This window comes from Urocitellus parryii, chromosome 10, assembly GCF_045843805.1.
Source record: "Urocitellus parryii isolate mUroPar1 chromosome 10, mUroPar1.hap1, whole genome shotgun sequence".
NCBI lineage: Eukaryota > Metazoa > Chordata > Mammalia > Rodentia > Sciuridae > Urocitellus > Urocitellus parryii.
The window spans coordinates 53,217,213-53,230,477 of record NC_135540.1 but is presented as its reverse complement, the minus strand read 5'-3'; the positions used below and the strand labels follow the sequence as shown (position 1 = coordinate 53,230,477).

General features: G+C 31.6%; 1 protein-coding gene across 1 annotated transcript in view; it reads left to right on the top strand.

Moving 5' to 3' along the window:
- The window catches only part of Tbck (TBC1 domain containing kinase), a 224,468-nt gene that overhangs the window by 70,052 nt on the left and 141,151 nt on the right, over positions 1–13,265 (top strand). The window contains exons 13-18 of the mRNA XM_026403170.2: positions 3,629–3,678; positions 3,866–3,995; positions 9,004–9,102; positions 10,474–10,536; positions 11,234–11,360; positions 12,881–12,931. Coding sequence (XP_026258955.2) covers positions 3,629–3,678; positions 3,866–3,995; positions 9,004–9,102; positions 10,474–10,536; positions 11,234–11,360; positions 12,881–12,931 — 520 coding nt within the window. The remainder of the gene's footprint in view (positions 1–3,628; positions 3,679–3,865; positions 3,996–9,003; positions 9,103–10,473; positions 10,537–11,233; positions 11,361–12,880; positions 12,932–13,265) is intronic.

Sequence of the window (13,265 nt, the reverse complement as noted above, 5' to 3'; positions counted from 1 at the left end):
ATTATATGTATACTTTTTGTAATTGTCACGAGGTTTTTGGATATTATATTTATTTTTTTCTTTGCATTTCAGTTTTCAAAGTTCTTTTTGCCATATCTTTTATCTTCCTTGTCCATGTCCAGTATACTGATGTCTCTCAAAAGGATTATTTCTCTTATGATGTCTTCCTTTCTTTCTAGCATTTCCTTTTATTTCTTTATTATTTCCAATTCTTGCCTATATTACCATTTGTTCTTTTATGTTTCCCACTTTTTCTATTTAGAGCCTTTAGCAAATTAAACAGTTGTTTTAAATTCCTGGTATGATAATTTTAGTATCTTCTATTTCTCAGTTTGTTCTGAAGCTTGCTTTATCTTCTCATGCTGTCTTGTTTGCTTGCCTTTTAGTGTGCCTTGTAATTTTTTGTTGAAGACCAGACATGATGTACTAGATAAAAGTGGTAAATAGGCCTATAATTTAAGATTTCATGTTTATGTAGCTAGGAGGTTGGTTATTAATAGTTTCCTAAAGCAGTGGTGTCAAGGCTAAAATTTCTTCTATTGTTCTTTGTTATTTTCTTCTGTTGTCTTTGGATTTCCCTAAAAATCTCTTGTTAAAATACAGTCTGAGGCTTGTAGTTCTTTGCTGCAGTCTGGCTGGGCACAAAAATTACGAGCCACTCAAGCAGGAACAAACTTTATTTTTGAAACTGCCGCCAATACCCCTTATGCTCCCGGGAAGATTGCCTACTGACGTTCTCCCAGACCCCAACAGGAAGTCCCTCCTACCGCACTTCCCCAACCAATGGGAACTCTCCAGGAGCCCAGTAGCAGGCCGAGGTGGACAGCAGGAATCTAATATCCATAAGAATGCAGATCTTAACATAAACATATCATCTCAATGGCTTGCTGGCATCACCTTTCAACCAAAAATGCCATGCATCATATTACTTGGCTGTGGCTCTTAGCGGTTCTTCAGTTCAAACTTACCCTGTCAGAGAGAAGCCCCATTAATATGGTGATGAAGCAAAGGGGAAGAGAAGTGTCCAAAATCCTATGATTACATCTTCATTGTTTAATAAGCTTGTATTCCTAGAATATGATCTGTTCTTCACAAGTACTTCTTAGCTTCCCTTTCCCACCTCTTTAGGTGAGACAGAAAGCTAGCGGGCCTGGAGTTTGATATTTCTCTTCCCCCACAACAAAGACTAGAAGGGACTAGAGTTCTGTTACCCTTCTTTCTTGTCATATAGGCTGGTAAACCCCCCAAACTGGTTAAGATCCAACAAAAAGGCTTCACAAGGGGCAGACTTTGTTAAGGAAAATAGCACTCTGGATATTTCAAATTAGTTATGTTTCCCTTCTTTATACAGGAAGTATGAGGGGATTTCTCTGTCTACCTGAGAACCTGGAGTACTAGTAGTAGTAAATCTCAGAAACATAAATGTCTTCCTGTCTGGGCCTCTAAAAGTTTTCTGTCTCATGTTAGCCTGTGCTTAGTCTGCAGTAATTGTTCTTACTAGGTTCTTACCAAACAATGGCTTCTACTTCTGGTAAGCTATATATTTGCCTGTTTTCCAATTTGGGGGACTGATAGCTCTGGGAAGAGTTTTCAGTTCACATGGCTTTTTTTCTTAGTACGGTAAGAGCAATCACTTCCAAAAGGTTTTTAAGTTGTTTTTTTTTTTTAATTTTTAAATTTTTTTCTAGTTATATATAGCAGTAGAATATATTTTGACACATTATACATAAGTAGAGTATAACTTATCATTCTTTTGGTTGTTGCTTTCAAGTTCTTCCCTTTTTATTTTTCAATCATCGATAGCCAAGACAAAAATGATACTCTACTTTGTTGTCTGCACCTAGGTTAGCAAATCCAGCACCACCCTCCCAACCCCCAGCCACAAACACATACATAGTTCAGTCTTTACCTGGCTTTAGCAGAGGCTTCTATACTCTGGTTATCTTTATGCATGCACCCAAGCTGTATCCCTTTAAGCTCCAAATCTCTAGGCTACAGTTATCAGTATATTTCAGTGGTGTTCTCTGTACACAGTTTGTGTTTGTTATCACTGCATTTTTTTTTACTTTTTAGTACTTTTCCACCCATCTAATATTATAAATATTATATAGTTGGTGGGCCTTATAACATCTTGTCTGTTATAATGTCAACAACAACAGAAAATTACAATATCACAACTCAATACACTGAATTTATGATCTCTAGAAGGATATATAAAGTGGAAAGACAATAATCAAATATAAATTACCTCTGAAGTATATGGTATCATTTGATTTTATTATACTCTTAATTTATTTTTTTTTTAGTTTAAATAAAATTGAAGCCAAGTTAAAGGAACTCAAGGCTTCCATTCTGTTATTTCCATTTCCTTGTAGTTCTACTTTTAAAATTTAAAATATTTTCCCTATATAATTATTAAGAAATGTTAATTTGTTCATTTTTAAGGTAATGTGGAACACAAATAGTATGTTTTACCCTAAATATTCCTGTGTATTTTCATCCTTTTGTAATCTATATGTACTAAGTTTTAGAAAAGACAATCCGAAAATATGCTTATAAAATAGTGTCTGTTATATTCAGGATATTCAAAGCCAACCTTTAAAAAGATGTCTTTTAATAATATAGTAAAACTTGGAAATTTTTACTTTATTGAAAATTTGAATCTATGAATCTCAGGTATAGAGCTTAATAAAAGGATAACTACATAGCATATCAAATTTTAGAGAAGAGCCAGGTATAAATCTGGTGTTTGTCAAATTTTCAGGGTTGCATAAAGATTTTCTTTGACTTTTAAAATTCTGGAAATAACTCACTTGGATACATGATGAGTCTTATCAACAGATTGGTAATGACAGCACATAGAACTTAAAATTTTGTGTCAATCCCCATAGAAGCAGATATTCTGCCTTCAAATTGGAAGTTGAAGAACATAGTAGCAGGCAAGATTGCATTAACTATAATCACCTTGCTTAGGGTGAGGCTAAGATTTTAGTACTGCTTGCCTGCATATATTTTTTAAAAATGATCTTAGCAATATTATTATTTGTAGCAATGTTTAGTGTAATAATTTTGCAGAGAAAAATCATTAATCAAATTTTGTCAGTAGATTTGTTAACTATGGTATATGCTCAAAGTATGATATAAGAAATTCTGTTGAATCCTTTACTAACACTTTGACTTTGACTTAGTTTGTGTTATGCCTAAGTAAAAGTAAGATGGGCTTTTAATATGTGTGTGTGTGTGTCTGCGTGCGTGTGCGTGTGTGTGAATTGTGTATATATAGAGAATTTTTAAAAATATTTCTTCAAATGATTTAATAGTACTCATTTAAATTTTACATTAATGTTAGTAATTTTGTATTGTGTTGGGAAAAATATTATAATAAGTGCCTAACATTTATTAGTGATACTTAGAGGTAAAAGAACAAAAAGTTTTCTTTATTTCTAAGTCTTAATCAGTAGAGGCATGATATGTTTGCATGTTTGGAAGAAATAATTTTTAGATTCTGTTTTATATTTTTCTTGGTACTGTCACAAGTTTATGATTTTTACATTATTGTTTCTTTTAAATACACATCAGTGTTGCTGCCTATGGTGATTATACATCAATATTTTCTTTTAATTCACAGAGATTAAAAGATGTTGGTGGAGAATCATTTTATCCATTACTTGAAGATGAGTAAGTGTATATATATATAGTCTCATTTTATACTTATTTTTCTTTTCTGTTTGTATGAGATTTGTAAGAATTTTCTACATTTTTCTTGAAAAGTTCTTTCTAAATAGAACATTTAAAATGGTGTTTTAGTTTGTTAGAATTTTGTACTCTTTTTGTCAATATTTTTGCTTTTATTCTTTTTTTACAGTCAGTCTAATTTGCCTCACTCAAACAGCAATAACGAATTGTCTGCAGCTGCCACTCTCCCTTTAATCATCCGGGAGAGGGACACTGAGTACCAACTAAACAGAATTATCCTTTTTGACAGACTGCTAAAGGTAAGGATTACAAAATATAAAGTATTAACAATAGCACATAAACAATTTTTTTATACTTTAATTCTTAGTGAGTTGTGATATCATGAGAAGACTAATTTTTTGTGACCAATCTTCTCTGATTAATTTTCTTTTATTATAAAAATGATACGAATTTATACAAAGTAAAATTAAAAAGCAAAAACAAGATGTGAGAACATATGCAAAATTATGTTAGATGAAGGATATTTTTTCTTTTTAAAGAAAAACACCATTATTTAAAGAGACAAGTGGATAAAGCACATAATACAAATACATAAATGTTTTCAAATTGTTCATTCTTAGTAGGAATGAAAAACCTAAAATTAATATAGGACTGTTTTTGAATATCAAAGTTGCAAAGTGAACAAAGGCATATGGAGTTTGGAATTGATTCTTTTAAAATAATTGTGAATTAACTGAAATATTTTCTGAAGTAACTCAAACTACATCCATAACCTGTGTTCTAATAATTTTCTTCTAGAAATCTATCATAAAATGTAATTTATAATAGGAAAATTTTATATGCAACATATAGAAGTAGCTTCATGGCATATAGACTTTGAACACTTTTAGTATCACTAGATTTTTACAAAACCCTTTTTATACATTATTTTGTTTAACCCATATGAGGCTGATACCCTAATTCTCTATATGACCTTTCATAATCTGCCCAGAGCACAAAATAAAGAGGGAGTTCAAATACGCTCCTTTTTAATTATATTTTACAAATTTTAGAGAGGATTAGGGTCCATTCCACTGCTTATTTGTATAAATGAAACTGGACCCAGTGATTAGAAATACTTAGAAATATATTCCAGGACACTTCAATATTATCACTGGTATATCAAGAACTATATAGACTAAAAGGTAGCACTTGATCATAAGTTGAAATTTTTTTCATTTATTTTATGTTGTTTTTATTATTTAATTGACAAAGTATACATATTAATGGGGTACAATGTGACATTTTAAGGCATTTCTACATTGTATGGTGTTTGAATTAAGGTAAGCGTATCTATTATTTAACATTTCTTTGTGATGAAAACATTCAATATCCTTTCTTCTAGCTTTTTTGAAGTGGGTAATGCATTAGTATTATTTAGATTCACAGTAGTATGCAAAGGAACACCAGAATTAATTTCTCCTTTCTAACTGTAACTTGTTATCATTTCACCCTCACCATTCTACTCCCCAGTTTCTGGTAACCACTATTCTACTCTAAATTTCTATGAGATCAGCATTTTTTAATTTCGCCTGGGTGAGATCATATGAGATTTGTCTTTCTGTGGTTGGCTTATTTCACTCAACACCTGTATTCCTGTTATGTCCATATTGTCACAAGTGACACAATTTCATCCTTTTAAGCCTGATTAGCATTTGTGTGTGTATACACCAAATTTTCTTTGTCCATTCTTCAGTTGATGAACACAGGTTGATTCCATTTCTTGACTACTGTGAATAGTGCTACAATAAATATGAGAGAAAGTGAAGATGTCTCTTTGATATCCTGATCACCTTTGGATGATCAGCAATGGATCATATGATAGGTCTATTTTTAATTTTTTGAGGGAACTTTATATTTTTTTCTAGAATGGCTTTAGTAATTTACATTCCCACCAAAAGTATATAATTGTTCCCCTTTTCTCCACATCCTCAACAGACCTTATTATATTGTTTTTTTAGTAGTAACCATTTTTAACTTAAGGAAGAAGAAATAATAACTCATTGTGGTTTTCCTTTGCCATTGATTAGTGATGGTCTTCATTTTTTTTAAAAAAAATTATTTATTTATGCATTTTGTGTATATGTATGCATTTATTTTTGCAATTATATTTTGGAATTCTTACACATTCTGGATATCCAACCCTTGTCAGATGTATAGTTTCCCAATTTTTGGTTGTTGTTGTTGTTCTGTATTCTATCTTTTCATTCTGTTGTTTACTTTGCTGTGCAGAAACTTTTAAATTTTTTATAATCCCACCAAGTTTTGTTTTTCTTTTCTGTGCTTTTGTAGTCTTGTCCAAAAAAAATCCTTGCTCATGTCAAAGTCTCTATGTGTTTCTCCTGTTTTATTCCAATAGTTTCCAAGTTTTAGGTCTTACATTTAAGTCTGTAATCCATTTTGATTTGGTTTTTATAAATGGTAAAAAATAAGGGTCTGATTTCATTGTTTTGCTTGTGAATATCCAATTTTTTCAGCTCCATTTATTGCAGAGACTCTGTGTATATGTGTGTAAATGCTTGAATTTACTTCTAGGCTCTCTATTATGTTTTATTTGTTTATGTGTTGGTTTTTGTGCCGGTTTCAAGATGTTTTGATTTCTGTGGCATTATGATATATGTATGTGTGTGTATGTATGTATGTATGTATGTATATGTGTGTGTGTGTGTGTGTGTGTGTGTGTGTGTGTGTGTGTTTATGTTTGTTTATTTATCTACTTTTTATTATTATTTGGTACTGGGAATTGAGCCATAGGGTGATTTACTACTGAGTTACATCCCCAGTCCTTTTTAATTTTTATTTTGAGACAGGGTCTTACTTAGTTGCCTAGGTTGGCATTGAACTTGTGATCCTCTTGCCTCAGCCTCCTGAGTCACTGGGATTATAGACATATGACACTGTGTCCAGGGTTTGGTATATTTTGAAGTCATGTATTGTATCCATATTTTTTCTTTTTGCTCAAGATTGCTTTGGGTATTTGGATAGGGAATGCATGAATCTGTAAATTAACTTTGGGTAGTATGGCTATATTAATAATATCAATTTTTGTAATCTGTGAACACAGAATATCTTTCCTTTGTGTCCTCTTCAATTTCTTTCATTAATTTTTAATAGTTTCATTGTGGAGATATTTTTACCTCTTTGGTTAAATTTTTTCCTAGGGTTTTATTTTTAATGTAGTTTTATTAACAGTTGTGGAAGGTAGCCATCTTACAGCTGTGATGGTGATACCTCAGCCTGCTGTGGCCCCTCTCTGGGGATTGACAAGGAGATGATGCTCTGTTGAGCTAGTTGAAGCCCAACAAGCTTCTGTGGATGCAACCCTCTGGGACACCACACATAGCAAGGCAGAGACACTGCCTTGATGTAACACCATGTGTCACAGGCCACCTCTCCAACCCACGTCTGTACCGTAGGAGACAAGCCTGTGTAGATGGCAGGCATGAGATGCATATACTTGTACCCTCTTGAATGCCCCTCACCATACCCACCCTAAACAGTACTAGGTAAGGTGGTCATTATAAGATATCCCACCATGTCCCCAAGTGCTAGCTTCAGCAATAGGCTATGGGTTGGGCTTGTTTCACCTCTGCTGACATCAGAAGACCTCACCTCAGACTCAGTCTTCATCACAAGTATTCCTAGGGGTTTTGTCTGTTTGTAGCTGTTGTAAATGGGATTGCTGTTTTAGCTTATTTTTAAGATAATTTACTGTGGTAGAAATGCTACTGGGTTCTGTATGGGTACTAAGTGGTATCCCACTGTATGTTCATTTTATATATTGGAAATTTGCTGAATTCATTTATCAGTTTTAATAGTTTTTAGGCAGTCTTTGAAATTTTCTATAACAGAGGTTTATGTATTCTGCAAAGTTATTATTTCTTTCTCTTGCACAGTTGCTCTGACTAGAACTTTCAGTTTTGTGTTGAATAAAAGTAGTGAAAGTGGACATCTTGGTCTTATTCCAGATCTTAAAAAGAAAGCTGTCAACATTTTTCTGTTCAGTATGTTAACTATTACATATATGGCCTTTATTATGAGGACAGTATTACCCTGAGGCACTTTCCTTTTATACTTAACATGTTCACGGTTTTTAATCACAGAAGGAATGTTGTATTTTATCAAATGTTTTTTTCTTCATATATTGAGATGATCATATGATTTTTGTCCTTCATTCTGTTAATGTGGTACTAAGTGGTATTTTACTTAATTAATTTGTGTATATTGAACCATCCTTATATCCCTAAGTTGTATCCCACAAGATCCTGGTGGATATTTTGAATATGCACTTGGATTCAGTTTGCTAGAAATTTGAAGATTTTTTTCATCTAGGATATTGGTTTGTTGTTTTACTTATTTGTTTCCTTGTCTGGTTTTGATATCAGGGTAATACAGTTCTCATAGAATGTGTTTAGAAGAATTCTTCTTTTTTATTTTGAGAATAATTGGCATTGGTTCTTCTTTAAATATTTGGTAGAATTCAAACATCTGGGCTGGGTTTTACAATGGCAGGGAGTTTTTGTTATTGATTCAGTCTTGCTATTATTGATTTTTTTCAGATTTTCTATCTCTTCATAATTCAGTTTTGGAAAGGTTTTGTGCCCAGGATTTTGTCCATTTCTTCTAGATTATCAAATTTATGGAAGTATAACTTTTACAATCATTCTTAATGATTTTTTGCATTTCTATGATATCAATTGTAGCATCTCTTTTATTCACATTTTATTTTATTTTTTGAGTCATCTCGACTCTTCCCTTCATCTCACTAAGAGTTTGTCAATTTTGTTTATATGTTTGAGAAACCAATTCTTCATTTCCTCAGTCTTTTTGTATTGTCATTTAGTCTATTTCATTTGTTTCTTCTCTGATCCTTATTAGTTACTTTTCTAATTTTTGTTTTGTTTTGTTCTTATTTTCCTAGTTTCTTGAGATATGGTGATAACTTGTCTATTTGAGGTGTTTCTGCTTCTTTAGTGCAGTCATTGATTTCTATAAACTTCCCTCTTGATACTGTGTTTACTGTTTTCCATAGATTTTATTATATTGTTTCTGTTATTTGTTTTGAAGAAATTTAAATTTTCTTCCTAATTTTCTCATTGATCCATTGGTTTATTCAGAAGCATGTTGTTTAATTTCTATGCATTTGTATGGTTTCCAGAGTTTTTCTAGTTATTGATGTCTAGTTTGAATACAGTGTGATGGGAAAAAAAATACTTGATATGATTTTAATTTTTTGAACTTTTTTTTATTTCTTTATTTATATCATAGGCTTATCCATATAAAAAAAATCAAATTTGGAAAGAAGCAAGAGTTGACATTCCTCCTCTAATGAGGGGTTTAACCTGGGCTGCTCTTCTGGGAGTTGAGGTAAAAAAAAAAAAGAGAAGGTTAGAAATTGATTAATAAATAGTGCTAATAAAAGATTTTTAAAAAGATAGTGTTTCCATATATGCTTTTAAATTATTAGAAAATTATGTAGTAAATATGAACATTAGAATATTTGGTTATTTTTAAGCAGAAAGAATACAGAAGAAAAGAATAGAGTAGAAAAATTATTTGAAGATTTGTTGGGTTTATGCTATTTAATATTTTATTTAGTGGTTCTCACTGAAAGTCTTCCCTTTATTTTTCTGTACATATCTATTACCAACAACTGAAAATTGTTTGACCCCCCAAATTTTTAATCCTTTTGGAACTACGTTAGAAGAATTTCCTTTTTTAAAATTCTTGATTGCTTTGATGAAGTCTATAAAACTATTTGAATTCAGTTGATTACTTTACAAGAATGTCTATTGTCCATGTAATATATTAATTTTTAGTATTATAAGAGTTATAATACTCAAGTCCAAGAGGATTTCTGATGTCAGATTGTCTAAATCCTAAAGAAATTGATACAGCAAATAATATCACCAAATTTCCCTGTGTTTTTCCTCTATCATGATTATAAGCCAGAAAAGTAAGAATTTTTAATGCTCAGTCCTATAGAATATGACCAAAATTTGAAGTAGTTGACTCGTGTGTTCTTTCTGTATTAAAAAAACTGAAAAATATAGATGACCCCATTAGTCCCAAATGTTTATAATTCATGATATCCAGTCCATCCCAAACTTCTGTTTCCAGGTACCAGACTACTAATTTGAAATATTCCATTTTATTTTTCTTTGTTTACTAACTTTTAACAGAAAATTTTCTTATGACACCCCACCCCCCGCCAAAATCCCTTCTATTTATGAAATTGCTATTTAAAAGTCATCAATGTATAGAAAAACAATAAAGCTGTGTTATACTTAGTATCTAAATGACACACAGAACTTTTTAACCTTTTGGTCTATACCGTTCACAAGTCTGCTTGTTAAAGATATAAAGAATTACTCTTAAGTTGAAGTATAACTTGTATTTGAATATGCGTATATTGGGTAGGTTTTCAAAATACATATTTGTAAGAAATAGGTTTTTCCTGTTGCATATCCACAATTTAAAAATATGAACTCTACAAAATGCCCCAAAATCTGAAAATTTTTGAGTGCTGACACACTACTCAAAAAGTCATATTTTGGAGCATTTCGGATTTTGAATTTTCAGATTAGCGATACATAGCCAGTACAATTTATGCCAATATTTCAAAATCAGAAAAACTCCAAAGTCTAAAACATTTCTGGTCCCAAGCATTTAGAATAGGAGATATTTGCCATGTATTATCAATTTTATTAAGGATATTAACATTTTGTTTTTTTTCAGGGAGCTATTCATGACAAGTATGATGCAATTGATAAAGATACTCCAATTCCTACAGATAGACAAGTAAGTTTTTTTAAGTAACATAAGATAACTCTGCCTAGTATTTAAATTTTAGAAAAGCATGAGGAAATTTTTCTCCTTTCATTATTAATATTCAGCTGCCTCTTATGCTCATAAATTAATGACTAGAACAACATTTTATAGGACTTTAGGTTGAGTAACCCACTTTGAAAAATGATAATAATTCTGTTCCTGAAAATTTGGCACTTTATTTAGGCCAAGGCAATAAAGGAAGATATATTTGAAAACTGTTAATACATGTCTTTTCAAAAGAAATCCACTTCCCTTATCTAGATAAACATGAAACTTCTTTGTTACTTCTAGAAGATTAATAATATAATTTTGGGAGGATGTGGGGTACCAGGGATTTAACTAAGGGTCACTTGACCACTGAGCCACACCCCACATTCTATTTTATATTTTATTTAGAGACAGAGTTTCAGTGAGTTGCTTAGTGCCTCGCTTTTGCTGAGGCCAAACTTGTGATTCTCCAGCCTCAACATCCCAAGCCTCTGGGATTACAAGTATACACCACTGTGCCCAGCAATAATAAAATTTTAAACTTTAGACACTAGTATTATGAAGGTGAAATAAACTGAAATTCATATTATGCTCTCTAGTCTTCTTTAAGGAATGATGTTATGGGTTTATGAGGGATCACTTTGTCATAATTATACCTTATTGCTTTGCTGTTTTATAGATTGAAGTGGATATTCCTCGCTGTCATCAGTATGATGAGCTATTATCATCACCAGAAGGTCATGCAAAATTTAGACGTGTATTAAAAGCTTGGGTAGTATCTCATCCTGATCTTGTGTACTGGCAAGGTAAATTTTTAGTTATTAAACTTTCCTTAGAGTAATAAAACTAAGTATCAAATATTCTGCTTTTAGAAAAGTCAGTGCTAAAGCTCTGATTCACTTTAGAAAGGTTTATAGGAGAACATCTTTTTTTAAACTTTTGTCAAAATGCCTAGGAGATATCATTTAAATACTCCATATTTAAAATTAAACAACTTGCAATCACATTGACTAGGAATGAGGAATATTTGGTGTTTTTGCAATTTCTGTGGATACAATCTTTTTTTTTTTCTGTTTTCTTCTTTTGTAGTGGGGATGGGGCAGGGGTTGAACTCAGGGGTTGAACCCAGCCCTATTTTGTATTTTATTTAGAGATAGGATCTCACTGAGTTGCTTAACGCCTTGCTTTTGCTGAAAATGGCTTTGAACTCATGATCCTCCTCCCTCAACCTCCCAAGCACTGGGATTACAGGCAAGCACCACCACACCTAGCTCCGTAGATACAATCTTAAATTTGTACAAATATTAAAATAATATTATGCCATAAATAGTTTTGGAATGAGTTGAAATGTTTATTCATCATCCCTAGTTTATGTTTATCATAGTTATTAGGAATTAAAGCATAAAATATTACCTCAAACTGCTCATTTTACTTATTACCTTGTTTTTCCCTAGAATCTTTAAATACTTGTTAATTTTTAGCTCTTGCCATTATTATTTTTAATGGTCATTAAAAAATTTATAAATTAGAATCCCATTCCATGTTATTTTAATACACACCTAAATTTTGAGATTTTATGGCTTCAGCATCCCAAACCACTGGGATTACAGGCGTGCACCACTGTGCCCCACAATGATAAAATTTTAAATTAGGATTATGAAGGTGAAATAAATTGAAATTCATATTATGCTCTCTACTCTTATTGAATGTTTTGATATAATAGATGTTTTCCTATTTCTGTTTTTTACTCCCATACTTTAAATGAAGGTGTTATTTTTCCTGGGTTTGTATATTTCAGAGGTGTTTTATTTCTTCCTTAGCTATTGTAGATAAATTTAAGTGCATTTTGTTAACTTGACAACATATGAACAGCATTATTATCAGTGAAATAAACATATTAGATGTTTGTATTTCATTTCACAAATTTTAAAGGATTTTAAAAAATATTTCAAAGAAAAAGAACATAAGGCAAAAACTTCATCTCCTAGATGAGAAAACATACCTGAAGATGTTAATTGATAAGATCACAGAGTGTCAGAGATGGGATCATATTCCAAGCCTTCTGACATTTTTGTTTTTCTACTGCCATATTGCTTTTTACCTCATAATAATATTGTTAAGAATAACTTATTTGTTTTGGACACTTGCCATTTTTCAGACACTTAGATATTCCTCAGAATAACTCATGAAGGAATTCATGTCTGGGTGGGTAATACCTAAAATACTTAATCTATTTGGAAGTAATGCAGAGAATTGAATGAGGTATATGTGTACAATTCCAATGGATTATTCATTTGACTCCTTTGTTCCAACCCTTCTGTGTTAGGTCTTGACTCACTTTGTGCTCCATTCCTGTATCTAAATTTCAATAATGAAGGTAAGGCTCTTTATCATGAAAATAATTGTTGTGAGTATTATCCTAAAATAATCTGTTGAAAGATTAAAGGTTTTTGTTTTAACGTTCTTCTATTCTACTTTGTAAATACTATAAAATTTTGTGAAAGAATCTGTTAAATTCATTTTAGAGAATGTGAAAGATTAATTTATTACTGGAGAGTTTTAGTTGTAATGACACAATGATTAGAGATTTTTGGGAATTGAACTGGTTATTCTAAATTCACTTACCTACATTGGTGACCATTTTATGAAACTTGAGAGAAGATTCCGACTCTCTAGAGATTAATTTTAGTCTAAGGATACTTTCTAAAGCA